This window comes from Euleptes europaea, chromosome 10 (genome assembly GCF_029931775.1).
Source record: "Euleptes europaea isolate rEulEur1 chromosome 10, rEulEur1.hap1, whole genome shotgun sequence".
Lineage (NCBI taxonomy): Eukaryota > Metazoa > Chordata > Lepidosauria > Squamata > Sphaerodactylidae > Euleptes > Euleptes europaea.
In genome coordinates this window covers 18,476,775-18,499,556 of record NC_079321.1, presented here as the reverse complement: position 1 = coordinate 18,499,556, position 22,782 = coordinate 18,476,775, and the positions used below count along the sequence as shown (strand labels likewise).

Genomic DNA, 22,782 nt, shown 5'->3' with positions numbered 1-22,782 from the left:
GTGGAGGAGAGGGGAATCAAACCTGGTTCTCCAGATCAGAGTCCACCACTCCAAACCACCGCTCTTAACCGCTACGCCACGCTGGCACCAGAGGAAGTAGTGGTGGGAGAATGGCTGGCTGGCATAGATGGGGAGCTGGGAAAGCTAGTTTGGGGGGGGGTTGCTGTCTGGAGGGACCAGATCCTCCGTGGGACCAGGAAGGCAGCATTCATGGCTGGAAATATGGGAGGCTGTGTCACCCAGGGCACTGGTGGCCCAACTACTTCAGCTTTACCCCCCTGGTAAAGAAGCAGTGGCTGGCATGCAGCACCTGCAGGACCTTTGGAGGGGCCTGTGCCTGGAACACTGGTTGAGGCAGGTACATACGATGACTTGCCCCGTAGTTGGCTGTTATGAGTGATTTATGCCATCAAAGCTATTTCCCTTGGTGATGAGGAGTGGAAGGTGGGATACCCTGGCAGGGAAGCAGCCTTGGCCATGGGGGCTTTTAGCAGACAGCTGTGCGGCTGTTTGGAGTGGAAGCGTGCAGTGCAACAAGTACTCAGGGCTGGGATGAGTGCACTGACAGGGCTGGTCCATACAGGCATCAGGCTGTTTGCCCCTAGTACAGACTGAGAATGGGGAGTTTGAAATCAGTGTTCAGAAAGTGTCGTATAAATAAGGGATGGGAAGATGTACTGTTGACCTGTAGGTCTGAACATTTCCGGTCACACTTGGGGGCACCATTCTCCCCCATGAAACCGCTGCTTTCCGCTGGCTTGATAAGGGGTGCGGGTAGTTATGCACTCCTTTTTGAGATCTGAGTCATGGTTTCCTTGGTTCCCCCCCCCTCCCAAAAAGCTGCATTACCTGGTGATTTTACCACTGCCAGTCAGTCCTGGAGTCATGGGTGTTTGTGTCTGTCATTAAGTCAGCAGCCATTCTTCTCCCATTTGAAGGGGAGGGGAATGCGTTCACTAGTTCCTTAACACGTCTTTTACACAGGCGGTTTCTTGCTCCTCTCTTTCCTGGGCCAGTAAGCTGGAAAACAGAATGTCTCTCAAGTTTTGGTACTACTGTGACACAACACACAGATTGTGTGATGGCGGGGAACTTGGCCTCATTTTCGAGGGCACTTGTTGTAAGAGCTGCTTCAGAGACTGGACCCTGTGTATGTATCTCTGTGGGTTTATTTTTAACGGGAAATGCAAGTCTCCATGCAGCGTTCCATTTGTGACAATTTTGTCAGTGTGCTCCCGCTTCAGTGTTTCCCAAGGGCTTTTGGCCAGGGAGAGTCTTCATTGGGGAGTTGCACACCCTCTTCTCTGGATGCTCTTTTATGGTTTGCTAACCTTCCATGGCCCTGACCTAGATGGCCCAGGCTAGGCCAATCTGATCAGATCTCCAAAGCTAAGCAGGTCACCTCTTGCCTTGGAAACCCTACAGCAGGGGTGTCAAACATGCAGCCTGGGGGCCAAATCCGGTCCCTTGAGGGCTCTTATCCGGCCAGCCGAGGCAGCCACCCCACCCCAGTCCCGAGGCATCAATTATCAAAGACTGTAAGAGTGTTATCGTTTTAAGCATGTTTGTATTTTAAGTAAAAAATAATAATATCATGAATTGGCTTTGCCCATGTCTTCTATAAAGTTTGTATCACTGGTACCTGGCATTAAATTTTATGGTACACATGGCCTGGCCCGACCAAGTGACATTGATGTCATATCCAGCCCTTGTAACTAATGAGTGTGACACCCCTGACCTACAGAGTCACCAAAGGTCGCCTGCGAATTGATGGCACTTTCCACCAACCTTTCATGGTCGTATGGTCCCCTTCTCTATACACTGTCTTTATACATTCCTTCCCCTCGATTAACTGCTGTGCATGCTCAGTGCTATAGTGATGTTTTAAAAGTGGCCTGCAATGCATTTCACAATACAGGAGCTCTTCTTTGCACAGAGTGTTTGGTGGGGAAGTGTGGGGACATCTTGGCTGATGGATTTGGGTGTGCAGGCCTGTGCCTGGAGTGTCCCTGGTACTGTACACTCACTGAAGTCAACGATATGTTGCTTTGAGTTTTGCTGAGTTGAATCACAGGAAAATTTAAATCTTACGAGGCTTCGTGGGCAGGATATTCGGGCTTCTGTTAAAACAGGCCTTCAAAAGTTGTCGTCTGTACAACATTTAATTAATTTTGTTGCCTGGGATGTTACATCACATATTCTGAACAATTAGATAATTTGGTATTTTGTGGGGTTTCTTAGGTGTACGCAAAGTCAGATGGCGTTCATAAGAAAAAGACCAGTGTTCTTGCATGCTGATTCGGGAAAAATGTATAAGTTTGAGTAGAAGAGCAAAGCGTTCTTCCAGTTTTAATCCAGAAAAATCCGAGCACCAAGGTATCAAGTTGGGGAAGTGCAGGATATCTTCAGGGATTGTGTGTGCTTGAGCTGCTACACAGAGCCATACTGAAGGGTGGGCTCAACCCTGCTTGTGTTGGCCACCCTCTCTGTGATCCAGTGCAAGGACAGGCTGGACCCTCCAGATGAGGCGTAGCTCAGCAAGGCTTTCCTTCAACCTCTGCAGCCCTCGCCCGCCACATGCACCAAATGGCTTTCCTTGGCCTTGAGTTTCAAAGAGCGTTTGAGGAAAACAGCCTTACTCAAAGCGGAAGTGGAGCCTGTTGGGGATCTCCAGCAGGCTTTAGAAGTAGTTGAGTCATGTAAATATTGACACGAGCAAATCCCACTAGCCAAATGGCGGTCACTGTTCCCATTGATGGTATTGAACATCAAATGAAGGGGAGGTTAGTGTTATCTCTTTCCTTTTCTCAACCCTGAGTCTGAATGTGCAGAGTTTCATCTAATTCTAATTCTCAAGAAATTAGTCTAAGGACTTGGTAATAGTCTCATAGGATTGGGTAGGATTCCCCATTCTTCCTCTTTGAGGAGTTTTTAGAAATTTTTCAAAAGATGCTGTAAGGTTGATTTTCTTGGGGTTTTAATGGGGTCTAGGCTGGAGATGTTCTCTTGCTTAGTAGGGTTTTACTGTATTATGTACAATTTTAATTTGCAATTGTGAGCTACGAGGAAAGGGCAGAATATAAATATTTTAACAGATAAATAAGTAAACCATGTCTGAACTTGGGTGTCTTGGATAAGGTCAGCAGGAGCTAGAATGCCAATGAATTCCTGCTGTGATGCTACTGATGGGTCCGGGTGGCACTGTTTTCTTTCAAAACCTCTTTAGTTCGTAGAGAGCCAACATGATACAGTGGTTAAGAGCGGCGGACTCTGATCTGGAGAAGTGGGGTTGATTCCCCACTCCTTTACCTGTGCGGCGAACTCTAAGCTGGTGAACTGGGTTTGTTTCCCCCACTCCTACACATGAAGCCAGCTGGGTGACCTTGGGCTAGTCACAGTTGTCTCAGAACTCTTAATCCATGTGGAGGCAGGCAATGGCAAACCATCTCCGGATGTCTCTTGCCTTGAAAATCCTACGGCAGGGGAGTTGAACTCAATTGTTACGAGGGTCGGATATGACATAAATGTCACTTGGTCGGGCCGGGCCATGCCTCGCTGGCCCAGATCGAGAGTGGGGGGGAGGGGTGGCTGCCTTGGGTGGCTCGCAGGCCAGATAAGAGTTCTCGAGGGGCCGGATCTGGCCCTCGGGCCTTATGTTTGACACTCCTGCCCTACAGGGTCGCCATAAGTCAGTTGTGACCTGACGGCACACACATAGTTCGTAGTCCCATTTAGTTTTTACATACCTGTGTTTATCTACCTCCAGCACATTCCTTGTCTTACAGAAGCCTGTGGCAGAGCGGCACCTTGTTTTGTCTATGGTCTTGTTTGCAGTATTTTATTTACGTTATTTATGGTCCATCTTTCTCACTGGAACGCTAGGTGGATTATATAGAATAAATCAATCAACAGACCAGAGGTGAGGTACAGTATAAGTATTAACATGACATGTTAAATGAAAGCAGAATTCACATAGCAGGAACCTACTTACAGCAACAGACAGTACCACCCGTACACAGTGGTATAGTCTGCAGTTCCTAACCCTTTACACCAAGCTTCTTTCTGAACCCTATTGTTACAGCGCAGCCCTGTTTCCTGTGCATAAAGCCCTCTTGAATAATTCAGCTTTGCATAGCTTGCAGAATCTATATAACCTGATTTTTTTTTCCATTGCAAGAGTTGATCTTTTAAAAAGTGAAGAATATTTAGGATTTTGTTCCAGTCCATTTATTGGACCTATTTCAAGGCAACATTCAGTGCAGGAGACAAAATGGAGCATGTGTATGCCTTTGTGCCTCAGGTTGTGGGCCGTACCTCATGCCTGGCATCGTTACCAAATTTTAATTCGGTTACAGTATAAAAAGTTGCCCAAGTTTTTCTCAAAAGAAAATGATTTCAGGTTGTGAGCAATCAGTTTAACATTTGCATATTACGTACAAAATTCTTCAACGACGCAGGATGTAAATATATGTATTGTAAGTCATGATGTCCTTGTCTGCCTCTGAAGCCCTTGCTGCTAGGTATTTTATTTTGGAGGCTGATTAGTTGTGTGTGTGTGGGGGGGGGGTCCAGTTAAGTTGACAAAATATGCTGCCTTCCCCATGGCCAGTGGTTCCTGAAGTGGGCAATACAGCTTCTGTGCCGTAGTGGGTGAGTGTGGGATTTAACAGTGGAGAACATCATTCCAAATAATTCATCATGAAGCTCCTTGGGTGATTTGTGAAGTGGTAAAAATAACTATCTGCTTGAGAGGCACTTTGTGAACAGATTTTGATGAGCTATACAGTGGCCCTGTAGGGTAGGCCTTGTATGTTTTGCCCTGTTTTGTTATCTTATATCAGAAAATGTGAAGCACTTTGTAAATTAAAAAAAAAGTTTTAAGGAAATTACCGTAAATCACCATTCCATGCATTTTTTGCTTCAAAGCATGAACAGGTACAGATTTGTTTCGGTCCTAGGCCTGAGCCTGGCTTTGCCCGGGAAGGGTGGGGGTATAAATCTAATAAACTAAAATCTGTTAGCAGGTGCTTCCAAAGATGTTTTGCCGTTAACCAGTGTTACCTTCGTACATCTTTTTTAGCGTGATCCCATCCGCATGCCCATAGTTCTCGTTTTCCTCACATAGGGTCCAATTACTCGAGCCATTTGAAGATTCAGAATCTTCTGAATAATTGATAGTATCCAGAGATCAGTTTCTAGAGCAGTGAAACTACAGGACACTGAAAGTTAATCTGAATCTTGATTAAGACAGTATACAGGTCTAATACCCATCCTGTAGGCTGCATTTTCTCCTGGCTATGTTGTTTGCTTATTTAACCAGCAGGTGGCAGCAGTGTGTGGCCAGTGAGTATTTCTAAAAACTTTGTTTAAGCTATTGAGCAGCCTGTCTAGCATCCATGAAATTTGCAGTGAATGAACAGTTAATGAAACTGGCTCGATTCTGATGTAGGATTTCCTCTGACAGAAAGTGTTTGTGTGTGTGTGTGGGGGGGGAGTATTTCTGCCAGTTAGTTCCCTCTTAGTGCGCCAGACCTCTGACTCCCCATGCTGATCTTGGAGGAGAAGGTAAAAAAAAAGTCTGCTGAAGGGAAATCTCTTCAGTCAGCAAATATTTTGTGTGAGATCCAACTTGATGTAATTGGCTTTTGTCCGAAGGACCCTTAACTAGCTGCTTGGTTTTAAGATGTATTTATGTTTAAATGGCAATGCATACAGCATTATTTCAGGTGAACCATGGATGTGGAATTTCTAAAGAACTGCATACTGACATATTACCAGCCTCAGGAGACGCTGAGGCCTCTCTTTGAAGACTGATGGATACTAATTGTTCATTACCAATTGATATTCAATTTCCACACTTTGCGGCACATGCTATATAGGTTTGGTCGTGCAGGCAGGAATGTTTTAGGTGAATAAGTAGGCACGGGTAGCATGTCTTGCCTATTTATACTTGCACAGTATGTCTGACACAGTTAAATCAGTCACCCATCTCCGTGTTTTAAGTGTGTAAACTGCTCTATAGCTGATAGAACTTGTCTCAGAGATCTATTCAGAGCTTCTGGTGAAGCACAGTAGCTTTAGTTATGAGAAATTTTTTAAAAAGACCACTCCTAGTATAATGGGATGATGGTGATGGAATTGATCAGCTTCACCAGTGGTTAAGGGTGCGTGCATTTTTACATTTGGCCTCTTTTCAGCCAGCTCAACCCTCTGCTGAGGGCCGGGCAACTTCACAACTACTTCTCCCAGCTGTTCTCGTTGTATTAAGGCTGTCCATTTTTGTGGGGCTTTGTTGGTAGCAGAAGATAGGACTTGCAATAATGGGTTTAAATTGAGGGCGAAAAGGTACCAGCTGGATATTCGGGGAAATTTTTTTTACAGTAAGAGGAGTTTGACAGTGGAATCAGCTACCTAGGGAGGTGTTGAGCTCCCGCTCATTGGCAGTCTTTAAACAGAGGCTGGACAAACACTTGTCAGGGATGCTCTAGACTGATCCTGCATTGAGCAGGGGGTTGGACTAGATAGCCTATATGGCGCCTTCCAATTCTATGATATATTGCCAGCACCACTGCTGCCTCTGCCTCTCCCAGCTTTGCAAAGCTCAAAGGGTAGCAACCACTCTGTCACGCATGCCCAGGTCAGGAGAGCCAGCGAGGTGTAGTGGTCAGAGCAGTGGTTCCTGCAATTAAGCAACTGACCTAGAAGGAGCATGAATTGCCTTTGAGCAAACAAGGTGAGTAGTGGAAAGACACACCATTAAAGCTCAAGAGCTGCCACACAAGCACCACATACATGCTTGTTGCAAGCCCAGCGCTCCAATGAGAGTCAGCGTGGTGTAGTGGTGAAGAGTGGTGGTTTAGAGTGGTTGGACTCTGATCTGTAGGCCGGGTTTGATTCCCCACTCCACATGAGTGGCAGACGCTAATCTGGTGAACTAGATTTGTTTCCCCATTCCTCCACATGAAGCCAGCTGGGTGACCTTGGGCTAATCATAGTTCTCTCAGCCCCACCTTACCTCACAAGATGTCTGTTGTGGAGAGGGGCAGGGAAGGTGATTGTAAGGCGGTTTGATTCTTAAGTGGTAAAGAAAGTCGGCATAGAAAAACCAACTCTCCTATGTACTGTGCTGTCATAGTTGCACTTGCTCCTGTTCTGGGCCTTAAAGTCTCAAGGAGTCAGTGCACGCATCCATAGTGCTGCTGCACTGTTTTAGTTGAGGGGCTGAAAGTCTTAATGGTGCTCTTCCTAGTTCCCGGTGGCTTAGGGACGTTTGTTACCCTGGGCTAACTGCATGTGAAGATAATGGGACCTGTGGAGGACTGCCCACCTCCCTCTTCTTATCAACCTGTGCCCAGACTCCCCTTTCTGGGCAAGGCGGTTTGATCAGGTATTTCTGGGTGAAATTGCCTTTGACCCATTTCAATAATAGTAATAATAATATTTTATTTATATGCCGCATTCCCCCTGCCAAGAAGGTCACAGGGAGTTTTACAAGATAAAAACATCATCAATGCAATAATAATATAAGACATAAAACACTAACATTGAGACATTAAAATAGAGACAGGTATGACATTTAAAATATTGCACTTGCTAATCAATCAACCCCCAGTAAATCACAGTCCAACAGCGTGGGGGAATTATCAAAAATCCAGACTGGGTAAAACTGAAAAAGGGAGGCTGGAGAGTAGAGAGATCTGGGAAGAAGAGTTGGTTTTTATATGCCAACTTTCTTTACCTCTTAAGGCAGAATCAAACAGGCTCACAATCACCTTCCCTCTCCCCACCACAGACACCCTGTGAGGTAGTAGGTGGGGCTGAGAGAGCTGTGACTAGCCCAAGGTCATCCAGCTGGCTTCATGTGTAGGAGTGGGGAAACCAACCTGGTTCACCAGATGAGCATCAGCCACTCATGTGGAGGAGCGGGGAATCAAACTTGGTTCTCCAGATCAGAGTCCACCGCTCCAAGAGCCAGAAGAGGCAAGTGGGAGGGGAGCGCAAAAATCCAGCTGGCTTCAGGACTAAAACAGCACAGTTGTTCTTGGCTGACGATCTCTGGCCCCACTTGGGTAAGGGCAACCCCTCGCCGCTGGTACTATTAGACGTTTCAGCAGCATTTGATCTGGTTGACCACAATGCTGTGGTGGATCACCTACAGCCAGTATTTGGGATTAAAAAGACATCCTTTCATTGGCTTCTTTCTGTTCCCCTGTAGGGGGATACCTTGCTCAGTGAACCCCCTTGGTTATTCCTGATACACATATTTCATTGGTACAGTGACACCCCCCCCCCAAGATTTGGAAGTCAGAGTAGGTTGAAAGGGGAGCCAAAGCGAATTACAGTAAAAATCAACTCGGCACAAGTTCCGAAGTGGCAGTGAGTGTGTGTGTCGATTGATCTGTGGATTTCACGAAGCAGAATGCCCCAGCTTCCCTTCCTGCTGAAGCTACTGAGCCCCCTAAAGATTGGTTCCTGAGGGTCGGCAGACCTCCAGGAATAGCATAGGGGACATGGCTGGGCTCCGCTGTGGGAGGAGGGGAAATCAGAAATCACAATCCTCTTTTTTTCTGCCAGTAAAAAGGCTGCCTTGTTGGAGGAACTGCATGGTTGGATACATGCTGTTATGTCTGCCACTTACAAGTTCAGTGTGCTAAAAACATCAAGATGCTATAAGAAAATTAAGAACTTTGTAGCACGTGGTGTATCTACTACCAAGAAGAGAAGCACAAAGTAAAGTCATCTAGGAACTAACTTGGGTGTTTAGAAGTCTGATCATAATGTTGTAATATGTGTAACTAATGAAAGCCAGTGATAGCAGCATCTTTTGCAAGCAAAGAGAATGTTTAAGGAGTTTGAGTACCGGTCATGTGATTTCTTTTATTTCCCATTTCTGTATTGTAAAGCATTATTTTTGGCTCCCCCAATATGAGGAATGCATGGTGACAGTTGTGCTGCTGCTGCATGGTTAGAAATATAAAGGTCTGGGGGGGTGAAACTCTGCAAATCTACTGTCGGGGGGGAGAGGGGAGGAAAAGGTTTGGTTTGTTTGCCAAGGTCTTTTTTTTTTTTTTGAGTACTGAAAAAAAATTCTGTGAAAACCTGAGTGAAAATCATTCCTTTGTATACTGCAAACACAGACTAGAGGGTGCTCCCATCTTGGTAAGAGACACGTAGAGGGCCATTTTTGCTTGTGGGCTGCTGCTTGAATGAACATGAACATTCATGGCGGTGCCTTATATTGAATTAGACCACTGGCCCATCAGGGGACAGTACTGTCTACTGGCTAGGTCTCGGGCAGAGGTCTTGCACATCGCCTACTGCCAGGTCCTTCTAACTGGACATGCTGGCGATTGAACCTGGGGACGTCTGCGTGCCAAGCAGATGCTCTACCACTGAGCCATAGTCTCTCCCTGTGCCTTCCTCTGACCTTTAAGATGCATGCTTAGGTAGTGTAAGGAACAGCATATTGCAGCTGTCTCTTGTGTTGGGTATATTGGCAATTTTGCTTGCAGAAAACTAAGGCATTCTTTTAAATTTCATAAAGATACCAAAGTGGACTTTTTGTGTGAAGTTATAAAGAAAGATTTTAAACTTAAAATAAGCTTAATTTTGATAGTGTTGCATCTCTTTCAGTTTCCCCCCAAATTTCTGTCCCTCCCTCTGCCCCCCCATGGCTCCAGAATTTCTAAAGTTCACTGTGTCTCCTCCTGCCCTGTCCTGCAGGGGGTGTTCAGGGAAGACCATATAGAAGGGTGGGGGATCATGACTGAAATCTTTCCACCCCGTTTTAAGAAATAATTCTGTTCTAACACAGCAAAGTGAAAGCAGTAACTGTTTACATATTGTGTAGCAGTTAGTGTCAAATGGTGGAGAACACATATGCCGTATCCTAACACATATAGAGGGTTACTAGTTTGAGTGCATTCTGTGTGTGCGTGTGTGTGTGTGTGTGTGAAGTGCCGTCAAGTTGCTTCCGACTCAGTGGCGACCCTATAAATCACAGTCCTCCGAAATGTCTTATCTTTGACAGCCTTGCTCAGATCTTGCAAATTGAGGGCGGTGGCTTCCTTTATTGAGTCAATCCATCTCTTGTTGGGTCTTCCTCTTTTCCTGCTGCCATCAACTTTCCCTAGCATGACTGTCTTTTCCAGTGACTCTTGTCTTCTCCTAATGTGAGCAAAATATGATAGCCTCAGTTTAGTCATTTTAGTTTCTAGGGTCAGTTCAGGCTTGATTTGATCTATAACCCACTGATTTGTTTTTTGGCAGTCTACAGTATCCGTAACACTCTCCTCCAACACCACATTTCAAAGGAATCTACTTTCTTCCTATCCGCTTTCTTCATTGTCCAGCTTTCACACCCATACATAGTAATGGAGAATACGATGGCATGAATTAACTTGATCTTGGTGGCCTGTGACACATCCTTACACTTCAGAATCTTTTCTAGCTCCTTCATGGCTGCCCTTCCCAGTCTCAGTCTCCTTCTGATTTCTTGGCTGCAGTCTCCCTTTTGGTTGATGATGGAGCCAAGGAATAGAAAGTCTTCAACAATTTCAATTTCCTCATTGTCAACCTTACAGTTGTGTAATTTTCCTGTGGTGTATTCTGGTGCATAGTAATTTAGCCAGAGATACGTGTCAAAAGGAACAATGTGGGGGGAAACTGGGATGAAAGGGAGCCCCAGACAGTGTGTGATAGGTTGGGGGATACACGTTCTCTTTCTTGTATGTGTGGGGTTCCACGGGCTGTGAATGTGCATGCCTCACCCAGTTTCTTTTTCTTTCTCCTTTAGCAATGGCACCAGCATGATATCACTGATCATTCCCCCCAAAGACCAGATTTCACGAGTGGCAAAAATGTTAGCGGATGAGTTCGGTACTGCATCCAACATCAAGTCTCGAGTGAATCGCCTTTCAGTCCTTGGCGCCATTACATCTGTACAGCAACGGCTAAAACTTTATAACAAAGGTAAAGGTTCTGCCGGTTACGCTTTTGTGTGATTTGACACGTCCTCCGGCATCCTCTAAGGTTGCACCCTGTGTTCTTTGCAGTACCTCCGAATGGTCTGGTTGTTTACTGTGGAACAATTGTGACAGAAGAAGGAAAAGAGAAGAAAGTGAACATTGACTTTGAACCTTTCAAACCAATAAATACATCCTTGTATTTGTGCGATAATAAATTCCATACAGAGGTAAGAGGCCTTGTATGTTTTTGTCCTAATTATAGCTTTGCTACGTAATAATGTTGCTTATTGAATTGGTAACTTATTGCTCTGCTTACGATTTCCATCACAATATAATTAGATGTTGCGTGCATGCAACATTACATGATGTCTTTCATCGGTGCTTGCTTGCCAAGGGTACTGAGCTACATCATTTACTTGCAATCTAAGGATTGGATCTAACTCCACCACCTGTCATGACGGAGGTGCCCTTCTACTGATTTCCTGATCTGACTGGTTTGTTAGATAATTTCTGTTGATTCATTCTCTCCATTGCCCCACTATGTGACCTCACCTAGAGTATTGTGCTCAGTTTTGGGCACCACAATTTAAGAAGGATGTAGACAAACTTGGAACATGTCCAGAGGATGGCAACAAAGATGGTGAGGGGTCTGGAGACCACGTCCTATGAGGAAAGGTATGTTTAGCCTGAAGAGGAGAAGACAGAGAGGATATGATAACCATCTTCAGGTACTTGAAGGCTGTCATATAGAGGATGGTGCCGAGTTGTTTTCTATTGCCCCAGAAGGTCGGACCAGAACCAGTGGGTTGAACTTAAATCAAAAGAGTTTCTGTCTAAACATTAGGAAGAACTTTCTAACAGAGCGGTTCCTCAGTGGAACAGGCTTCCTTGGGAGGTGGTGAGCTCTCCTTCCCTGGAGGTTTTTAAGCAGAGGCTAGATGGCCATCAATCAGCAATGCTGATTCTATGACCTTAGGCAGATCATGAGAGGGAGGGCATCTTGGCCATCTTCTGGGCATGGAGTAGGGGTTACTGGGGTTGTGTGGTGGGGAGGTAGTTGTGAATTTCCTGCATTGTGCAGGGGGTTGGACTAGATGACCCTGATGGTCCCTTCCAACTCTGTTTCTATGTCTGAGAGCATAAACAAGAATTTCCAAATTGTGCCCATGGATTTTACTGGTGTAAATGGTATTCGGTGTCTGCCTTCCTATATCTAGCCCATCGTTATAGACAGGACATGTGATTTGTAGTGTCATGTCTTTGAAGCTTGATCTTGAAAGACCAGAAATTTCCATGGAAATCTGCAATGAAATGTAATCCTTAGCACAAATTGGCTCCGGCACCTAGGCAAACCAGCTCTGAGTTAACACCCCTGCCCGTGTGAGTAGTGTAATACGGAACCTGTAAGATTATAATTTCCCTTGCCATTAAAAAAGTTACCTTTATGAATATGAGATTAAAGCAGCTGTGTCCTTGGGTCCCTTTCTTTCCTTCTATTTTCCCACTTGCTGCTATTGCTCATTCTTTGAGCTCTTCCTGCCCCGTGCCTGCATTTTCCTTAGCTGCCCCTTTGTCATTGGGATGCCCTGCTCCTGACATCTGCTTCATTCCATCTATCATCATCTTCAAGAAGTGTTTAAAGACACATCTCTTTGTTCAAGCTTTTCCCAGTTTTCTGTTTTCACTCCTCCCTTGTTCTTATATTTCACTGTTAGATTGTAAACCCACAGGCAGGGATTGTCCCTTAATCTCTTGAAGGTGCCTGGTCCCCCCCCCTTTTTTAAAGCACAGTCTATTTTAAGTCAAAATTTGATAAACCACTGGTCAAAGTAACACTTATGGGTTTAAATTCTAAACCAACTGATCAAGATTTCTTGATTTTTTTTTTTTTTTTAGGGAAACCGCTTTTCCCAAAAATTAGTGACATTACTATTTGTAACTACTAAAGATGAATGTTCTCACTCAGGTCAGGGAATAACTTGGATGCCCTGGATTATTTTTCTGGGTATCCGCTGGCTATCTGGTTTAAGTAATGGTTTTGGGCTGGGGCAGCAGTTAACTAGGGCCCATGGGACGTTGAACCTGTATCTCCAGATTCTTGTGCATCTCCAGATTCTTATGCAACACCAGATTGGCTTCATGCTACACCACACCATTGTGCTTGCTCATGGTTCCTTGCATATATTTCTCTTGGGTTTTTTTCTGATACATGGGGTTTAGCACGTTTGTTCTTAAGCAGCATGCAGCCCCTTGTGATTCCGAACTGTTAGCATGAGTGACAAAGTACTGGTGCATAAAAGCCTGGTACTGCTTAGATTGCTTGACACCCCTAATTGAAGAAGAAGAAGAGTTGTTTTTTATATGCCAACTTTCTCTACCACTTAAGGAAGAATCAAACCGGCTTACAATCACCTTCCCTTCCCCTCCCCACAACAGATGCCTTGTCAGGTAAGGTGGGGCTGAGAGAGCTGTGACTAGCCCAAGGTCACCCAGCTGGCTTCATGTGTAGGAGTGGGGAATCAAACCCGGTTCTCTAGATCAGAGTCCAACGCTCTTAACCACTACACCATGCTGGCTTTCATTGGAACCCTGGGCTTGCAACAACATGTGGTGCTCGTGTGCCAGTGATTGAGCTTTAATGGTCTGTCTTTCCACTAGTCACCTTGTTTGTTCAAAGGCAATTCATGCTCCTTCTAGGTCAGTTGCTTAATTGCAGGAATCACACAAGATGCAAAGCCTTGACTTGCTGTGTATTTACTAGTAAGATCTTCATTAGCCACTAGTTTGGGGCTTTGCCTCCCTTGCTGTTCTGATCACTTCTGGTGCTTCCCTCTTTTCCTTTTCACAGTAGTGTATGACTTTAAAAAAAATTAAGCTTGACTGAGCTTTGGGCTTAAAGCTTGCTTTCTTCTCTAGAGCTTGTCCTTTCACTTTCAATCAAGTCTGCTTTCCCTTTATCTACTTTTTACATCACTATCTAAACCAGGGGTGTCGAACTCGTTTGTTACAAGGGCTGGATATGACATAAATGTCACTTGTTCGGGCCAGGCCATGCATACCATAAAATTTAATGCCAGATACTGGAGATACAAGTGAGCCCCATGGTGCAGAGTGGTAAGCTGCAGCACTGCAGTCCAAGCTCTGCTCATGACCTGAGTTCGATCCCGACGGAAATTGGTTTAAGGTAGCCGGCTCAAGGTTGACTCAGCCTTCCATCCTTCCGAGGTTGGTAAAATGAGTACCCAGCTTGCTGGGGGTAAAGGGAAGACGACTGGGGAAGGCAATGGCAAACCACCCCATAAAACAGTCTGCCTAGGAAACGTTATGATGTGACATCACCCCATGGGTCAGTAATGACGTGGTGCTTGCACAGGGGACCTTTACTTTACCGGAGATACATACTTTATAGAAGACACAGGCAAAGCCAATTAATGATATTATTTTTTACTTTTTACTTAAAATACAAATATGCTTAAAACAATAATACTCTTACAGTGTTTTCTTATTTAACAGTCTTTGATAATTGACCTCGGGACTGGGTGGGGAGGTGGCTGCCTCAGTTGGCGAGCCTGCAGCGGCCCCACCAGCTCAGATCAAGAGGGGTGTCTGCCTTGGCTGGCGAGCTCACCACGGACTTGTCTGCCCAGATCGGGAGCAGGGTGTGTTGCTGCCTCGGCTGACAAGCCTCTAGTGGGCTCACCAGCCCAGATCATGAGTGGGGGTGGCTGCCTCGGCTGGTTCGCAGGCCGGATAAGAGCTCTCAAGGGGCTGGTTCCAGCCCGGGGGCCATATGCTTGACACCCATGATCCAAACCAGTGCAGCAGCAACTCTCACTGGCAAGCTTAAAAGGGGATGCTTCATGTATAAGGCAAATCGCCCGTTCAAAGAAGGCAGCAATAATAGGCTTTAAATTAACGTAGCTAGTCCTTTCAGCAAGCGTGAAGTGAGACAATAATAGGTTCGCCTTGCTTGGAGTCCAAATGGATGCACATATCCCTTCAAGAGAAGAGAGCCGGTATGGTGGTGTGGTTAGAGCATCAGACTAGTATCTGGGAGACCCAGGTTTGAATCCCTGCTCTGCCATGGAACTTGGTGGGTGACTTTGGGCCAGTCGCGCTCTCAGCCTAGCCTACCTCACAGAGTTGTTGTGGGGATAAAATGGGAGGCGAGGAGAATGTTGTAAGCTACTTTGGGGGTCTCAGGGAGAAAAATGGGGTATAAATAAAATAAACAGAATCCTCCACCTTGCTGATTCCTGCTCGGTTCATAGCTCAGGATTCCTGTAAGCGATCAGTGTTAGGGTTTTGTTTCAACACCTCTTTTTGTGTGTTTCCCCCCACCCCTTTCTCTGTTGACTTGCAGGCCCTCACAGCGCTACTGTCAGATGACAGCAAGTTCGGCTTCATCGTAATAGATGGTAGTGGCGCGCTCTTTGGCACTCTTCAAGGAAACACCCGAGAAGTCCTGCACAAATTCACAGTGGATCTTCCAAAGAAGCATGGTAATGTATAATGGGACCCCCTCCCCAAGTATTTTAATGATGAGATGACAGCGATCACCAGTGTCTCTAGGGAGGAGAAGCGTAAGGAGAGGTGTCTTTTTGGGTGGGTGGAGAATGTTTTTATTGCCTGCAACTATGAATGTATTTGAATTCCGGTAGAAACACTGGGATGGATCCTGTGAACTGCCAGTGGAAGGCAGAGGTGGATCTTTCCTGCCTATTCCTTTTCCTAGCATCTTGCCTGTGAGTGCCAGAATGGTAATGATGGGGAACACTGGGGTCCAAAAACATTGCCACATGAGTGGAGGAAATGGGTAACATTAACATAAGAAAGGCCCTGCTGGTTCAGACCCAGGCCCATCAAGTCCAGCAGTCTTTCACACAGTGGCCAACCAGGGGCCTCTAGGAAGCCCACAAACAAGACCACTGCAGCAGCACCATCCTGCCTGCGTTCCACAGCACCTAAGATAATAGGAATGCTCTTCTGATCCTGGAGAGAATATGTCTGCACCATGACTAGTATTCATTTTGAGTAGTAGCCATGGATAGCCCTCTCCTCCATGAACATGTCTACTCCCCTCTTAAAGCCTTCCAAGTTGGCAGCCATCACCACATCCTGGGGCAGGGAGTTCCATAATTTAACTATGCACTGTGTGAAGAAATACTTCCTTTTATCAGGTTAGAATCTCTCACCCTCCAGCTTCAGCAGATGACCCCACATTCTAGTTTTCTGAGAGAGGGAGAAAAGCTTCTCCCTGTCCACTCTCTCCAAACCATGCATAATTTTATAGACCTCTATCATGTCTCCCCTCAGCCGCCTTCTTTCCAAGCTAAACAGCCCTAAGCGTTTTAACCGTTCCTCATAGGGCAGTTGCTCTAGTCCCCTGATAATTGCTCCACCTCCTTCCCCTCCCAACAAAAGGCTTCTTGGCACGAGAAATAAGGCTTCATAGGATCAAACCCATTGGTGAACAGTTCTATGAGAATCTGTGGCATTGCACTGAAGGTTGTTCTGTCAGCAAGATAAGTAAATTACAGGCCATACAATTCAGGGGACTTGATTTTCAGAATGCTGAATTTTTGTATTGTATGTTGGGCACCATTCCACTTGTCAACAATTGTTATTTTAAGCTTGTGACAACGTTATGTCCAAAGTGGTCTGAAAATGGTAATTTAGAGCAGTGGTGTGGAGCGGTGGACTCTGATCTGGAGAACCAGGTTTGATTCCCCACTCCTCCACATGAGCAGCGGAGGCTCATCTGGTGAACTGGATTTGTTTCCCCATTCCTCAACACGAAGCCAACGGGGTGACCTTGGGCTAGTCACAGCTCTCTCAGCCCCACCTACCTCACAGGGTTGTAGGGAGGGGAAGGAGATTGTAAGCCGGTTTGATTCGGCCTTAAGTGGTAAAGAAAGTTGGCATATAAAAACCAACTTTTTTTCTTCTTATCCATTCCTGAAAGTCTTTGACCGCAATCCATCCCCAGCTTAGGTATTATTCAGTTAGGCCCACTGAAATTGTAGCCACGTTTAACTCTGCATCAGAGTTACCAAAGTGTAATTATAAGGATGCTGCAATTGCACCAGTAAAGCGGTGTTCTGAGTTAGGTTGTAACAGAGATCCACTGAGACCGAATTAACATGAGGTGATAAATAAATAAGCTTACCTTCATGTGTTAAGTCACATTCACACAAAAGTGTGGTCATGCTGATTGCAGATGAATTGTAAATTACGTGAATCTGTCTTGAAACAGCTGCCTGTGGGTTTTAACATGGAGATCTGTTTTCGTATGAACTTGGTTGTGGGTGGGCAAATATGTATTTGCTCCAGGCACTTGAAGGGAAAAAAGAAAACACTGAGGATGAAAACCCGTTTTCATTAAAATGGGACACTTCATTTTTGCTACATTTTAACCTCTGCTCTCTCAAAGGAAGAGGAGGTCAGTCCGCCTTGCGTTTCGCTCGCTTGAGAATGGAGAAGCGGCACAACTACGTAAGGAAAGTGGCGGAGACGGCCGTACAGCTGTTCATTTCCGGCGATAAAGTGAACGTGGCTGGCCTCGTGTTAGCTGGATCGGCCGACTTTAAAACTGAACTGAGTCAGTCAGACATGTTTGATCAGGTAAACGGAAATGTCTTTTGTCAGCAGTGTTTTGGTTGTGTTGACACTTGGGTGCCTGATTCCTTTATAGGCTCCAGTGCAGGTTAGGGATTAGATTTTAGAAGAACAATAATTCTGGGCGTGGGATAGAGAAGGAACCATCAGAAACAATGAGGAAAACTTCCTCGGGATTCCAGGAATTCATCAGATACAGCTGATGTTTGTACATACACCAGCATCAAAAGCTTAGAACTTTTGAGGTGGATCCAAACTTAAGGTTTCTGCTGAAATGAGGCACTCCTCTCAGTGGAACTGAATGTTCTTACCCGTCCCTCACTGTAGCCTGCTGATCTCCCCCAAGATGCTGCTCTTGGGAGACAAGGGGTCCTTAGGTACAATAAAAGAGGCAAATTGTGAGGGTGGGTTTGTAGGAGGAAGAGATCATTGGTGGAAATTATCCCACCCCGCCATTGGTTAGACTTACTTCCATCTTCTAGATTTGTTTTATTTAGAAATGATGGCTTAAATCTTATACCTCCCACCTGCACAGCTGTCCTTGGTTGCCGAGAATGCTCTTCTGATGCTTTCTGCTGGTGCAAGACCAGAGTCTTCCATGAGCAGAAAGCCCCTAGTGCCGGTGTGGTGGAGGACAGAGCTGCTCAAGCAGAAGGATCTGAGCCCAAAAGGAAACCGTTACTATCTACCTTCATTTAGAGGTGTTTGTATGTGTATGCTTTTCAGTTGGAAAACAGGTATCTTAGTGATGCACAGTCCCTTGAATTTGGCATGGGAAGTGGTTTGTTGTCTCCATGTGAAATGCCCATATTTGAGTCCAGAGGTTCTGATTTAGTCAATGCTGAAACCTTCTTTTAGAGCAGCCCCTTCTAACATTGGATTTTGCTTCTCCCCCCCTTTTTTGTAGCGATTGCAGTCCAAAGTACTAAAACTAGTTGACATCTCATACGGTGGCGAAAATGGATTCAATCAAGCCATTGAATTGTCCACTGAGGTCCTGTCTAATGTGAAATTCATTCAAGAAAAGAAACTAATAGGTATGAATATGAACTGCCCTTATGACCTTTTCATGCAGCGTAAATGGATCCCAGATATTCTGTAGAAGTAGTTAGTTAAAGGTATGGGAATCTTACTTCTGCTGTAGAGCAGTGGGAAGTAGTACTAGGAAGGGTGTCTTGTCCTTATTATTGATCGCTTTCCTTGCAGATAAACATAACAGTGTTGCCTGATACATTGATTAGGGCCTTGCTTTTAAGAGCTGGGCTTGGCCATCCAGTACTGCAGTGGACAGAGCCTTTTGAAAGTCGTTCGTGTGAAACTTGTTGCTCAAATGAGACTTTGCAACAGTTCACTGTGTGTGTGTGTGTGTGTGTGTGTTAAGTGCCGTCAAGTCGCTTCGGACTCATGTCGACCCTATGAATGAAAGTCTATGAATGAATGACAGCCTTTCTCAGATCCTGCAAATCGAAGGCTGTGGCTTCCTTTATTATAACAGTTCACTACTAGATTGAATTGGAGGGAATATTCTGTTGCACATTCAAGCTTTTTAAAAAAAAAAAAAATTAATCATTGCAGTCCCGAAACACAAAAGAAATGGAAATGCAACAGTGGTGGCAAGTCTACAGATAAGCATCTACAAAATGTTTCCAAATATCTAAAAATATGTCCGCGCGTAGTTGTCTGTATGCCATACGTTCAAATAATGATAAGTCCTGAATCCATTGACTTATGGGAGGTGGGCATTTATCTCTCCGGTGTTGTAATAGGAACAACAATACAACACCTTTATTGGCATCTTATGTGTTGTAATATATGTCTTAAGCCAAGATATTTGCTGCACATTCAAGCTTGCATAAACTTACAAGTCATTGCACGTGTTTTGAACATGAAAAACTGCAGTATTTTCTAGTGAGTGTTTGGGCTTAGATTAGTGGATCCTGCCATTCTGCTGAGCTAAGTTTGAACCCATTTGTCTTAACTTAAGCGGCTCTGCTGTTGGATGAAGGCTTCAAACATTACTCAGTGAAGTGGCAGGGATGTGTTAGGATCTGTCTCCCCATATGTGACATAATCAGCAGTGTGTCTCATAATAACTTAATCCTGCTGTCTAAATTAAATTGCTACTATATTCAAAACCCCGTTGATTTATAATATGCATGGAATGTTAATTCCCCTCTCTTTTTTTTTTGGTTTGTACTAGGCCGGTATTTTGATGAAATCAGCCAGGACACGGGGAAGTACTGTTTTGGTGTTGAAGACACTCTAAAAGCCTTAGAAATGGGAGCAGTAGAGATCCTGATAGTTTATGAAAACCTGGATATAATGAGATATGTTCTCCATTGCCAAGGCACAGAAGGTATGAGATTTTAGCAATGGCATATCTGCTTAGAGTGATGCAAATTACATTGTAAAGCCCTTTTGATCTTGGGTGTTCTTCTTGTGCTGACATTGCTCCTTTGGAATCATATTATGCAGCATCCCTGGGGCACATTTTAACACCCTGAAGGCCAGTGTCTTATCTGGCCAGTTTCTTATGCATGCATCACAGTGGGTTGTATGTATATATACTTGTTTTGCCCCTGAGATGCATATTCAGAAAACCACTCTCAAACGAGTGATCAGCCATTAAGCGATATTTGAATGTACTTTGATGTTATGCTTGTAAACGCAGTGTGATTGATGCATGCAAGTAGCCCTGATTTTGGCTTTTGGGGCTGACACGAAGGGTCAGCCTAGCTTTGGACAGCTGCCAGGGCCCACCACCTGACTTTTGACTGACCCTCCCTCTCCCAGCAGGAGATGGGGCAATCCTTCATGAGAGCCAGCGTGGTGGTGTGGTTAAGAGCGGTGGTTTGGAGTGGTTGGACTCTGATCTGGAGAACCGGGTTTGATTCCTCACTCCTCCACATGAGTGGCGGAGGCTAATCTGGTGAACTGGGTTGGTTTCCCCACTCCTATACACAAAGCCAGCTGGGTGACCTTGGGCTAGTCACAGTTCTCTCAGCCCCACCTTCCCCACAGGGTGTCTGTTGTGGGGAGGGGAAGGGAACGTGATTGTAAACTGGTTAGATTCTCTCAAGTGATAGAGAAAGTCGGCATATAAAAACCAAGCCTTCTTCTTCATCTGCTGCTGGGCATGGACCCTGGGGCAGTTTTGTTCCGTGGCTGTTTTGCTTCTCCAAGCACTGTTGGTGCTGATGGGTCTTCTGAGAGCATATGGGGAAAGCCGGAGGCGGATCAGAATAAATCCTTTGGACTCGCGGTAGCCCTGGTGGGCATCAGCAAGGCTCAGAGGACTGGGAATTAGTTGCATTCCCCTCCCTTTGGCTGCTGGGAGGCAGCATTATTGCAGGGGCGTTGTCCCATTTCCTTTGGGAAGGGCATCTGGGGAGGCAGTGAAGCATGGCTCCTTTGCTCTCTCACAAGTACTGTACTAGTCAGGCTTGTAAGAGCATGAGCGTGTCGCTCTTTTCTACCTCTGACTTCTGGGAATGGCACCTGTCCCACCAATGGAGTGTAGCTTGTTTGCACTTTTAAGCCCCATTGGGTCTGGCAGAGCTAGCAAAAGCCGCTCTCTGCTACTTCCTGCTAGAGGGAATGTGTTTGACCAGAGAGGAGGTGGTCCACTGGTGGGCATCTTGTCCGGGGCTTTCCAAAAACCTGTGAGCTTTAATCTAGCTCTGTAGGAAGTTGTGTCCCTGTACTTGCTGTGTTAAGATCTGGCTGAGTAGTCTTGAAAGATGTAACCTTCACCCACATCCTTCCACATCATACAGGTAGAAAAAGGGACGGAAATCATGTCCCCTTCAACCTGTGCTGAAATCTGGAATGGGACTGACTCCCCTTGCTTCCATGATCAGCCATTTCAGGACTACCCCCACGTTCCCGGGCAGGGGAGACAAGTCTCTGCCTCACACCGAGACATCAGCTGTAGATCTTCAGATCAGGCAGTAGGAAAGACGAGCTGCTGCTAGAATAAGACCTGTCTTTGAGTAGCAGCACTCCCCTCTTTTTAAAGTCAACGGCAGATCACTCACTGTGAATGACAGCTTCTCTTCTCTGCTGTTGGCTCAGGGGAGAGCAGCTGCCGCCCAAGGCATTGTTGAGCAGGTGAGGCTGCCGCGGCAGCTTGCCTTTTGGGAGCACGGAGCGCAATCTCGCTGGGTGATGACGCTGGGGCCTCGGGTGGCCATCTCTTGGCCTAACCTGCCTCACAGGAAAAACTGCAATACAAGCCTTGAGCTCCTCGGAGGGAAGGCAGGGAATAGACGTTAATGAGCCATTCTGAAAGCCTCTCCAGCCATCGGCTACACTAACCATTCATGGCAAAGAACCTCCTCTCTCTGAAATCCAAAATAGGTCAAGGGTAGTGACACCGCCTAGCTTCTGGCATTTTCTTGTGTTGCCCAACCTTGAGCTAGGGTGCACGCCTCTTCACACACACACAAAAGTTTCTGGTCCCGTATCAGTCACGCTTGGCAGTAGTAAGTAAAATTTATTTGTATGTGGCCGTAGTCCTTCACAAAGCGACATCCACGGAGTAGCACGTTATAACCAAAAAGAAACATGTTCAGGAAATTAAAAGCTGGAAGGATTAACATTGATATCAACCACGGAGAACAACATCACTTATGGAATTCTGCTGTAGAGCTAAATCTACCTTAGCCCTTATTTTCCTTGCTGACAGACCAAACAGTGATGTTTTAATACAAAATGTGATTTTCTCCTTTTCAAAGTGGAGGTTTGTACCCACTAGTAGCCCATCAAGAAACTCATCCCTGGGCTGCGCATAGAGAGGACAGTAAAGTAAATAATGGGGTACTGTCATGCCTGGCTGTTGCACTTGCTAGGAATTTTGCGCTGCTTATTCTGCTTTGCCAAGTTTTACTGAATTTCTTTCTTCCTCCCTACCAGAGGAGAAGATACTCTACTTGACACCAGAACAAGAGAAAGATAAATCCCACTTCACAGATAAAGAGGTATTTTTCAAACGTCGCATCTCCTGCGCTGGCTGTGGAGAGGGCTGGCGGCTTGGGGTTCAGCATCTCTGCTTAACTTACCTTACAAGTTCATTGTGCTTAGACAGTGGTTGGGACACACGCAAGAGAAAATGGCTGCGATCAGCTCGACTGGCAGCCTTAGCCCCCTTTATTCTCCTGTGTCTTCTACCGATTCCTGTATCTGCTAAATGATTCTT

At 45.5% G+C, this 22,782-nt stretch overlaps 1 protein-coding gene across 1 annotated transcript in view; it reads left to right on the top strand.

Annotated features, from left to right (window-relative positions):
* Positions 1 to 22,782, top strand: part of ETF1 (eukaryotic translation termination factor 1) — a 37,519-nt gene that overhangs the window by 10,474 nt on the left and 4,263 nt on the right. The window contains exons 2-8 of the mRNA XM_056856519.1: positions 10,796 to 10,971; positions 11,055 to 11,194; positions 15,331 to 15,469; positions 17,401 to 17,591; positions 18,493 to 18,622; positions 19,786 to 19,941; positions 22,500 to 22,564. Of these exons, the coding sequence (XP_056712497.1) occupies positions 10,796 to 10,971; positions 11,055 to 11,194; positions 15,331 to 15,469; positions 17,401 to 17,591; positions 18,493 to 18,622; positions 19,786 to 19,941; positions 22,500 to 22,564 (997 nt within the window). The remainder of the gene's footprint in view (positions 1 to 10,795; positions 10,972 to 11,054; positions 11,195 to 15,330; positions 15,470 to 17,400; positions 17,592 to 18,492; positions 18,623 to 19,785; positions 19,942 to 22,499; positions 22,565 to 22,782) is intronic.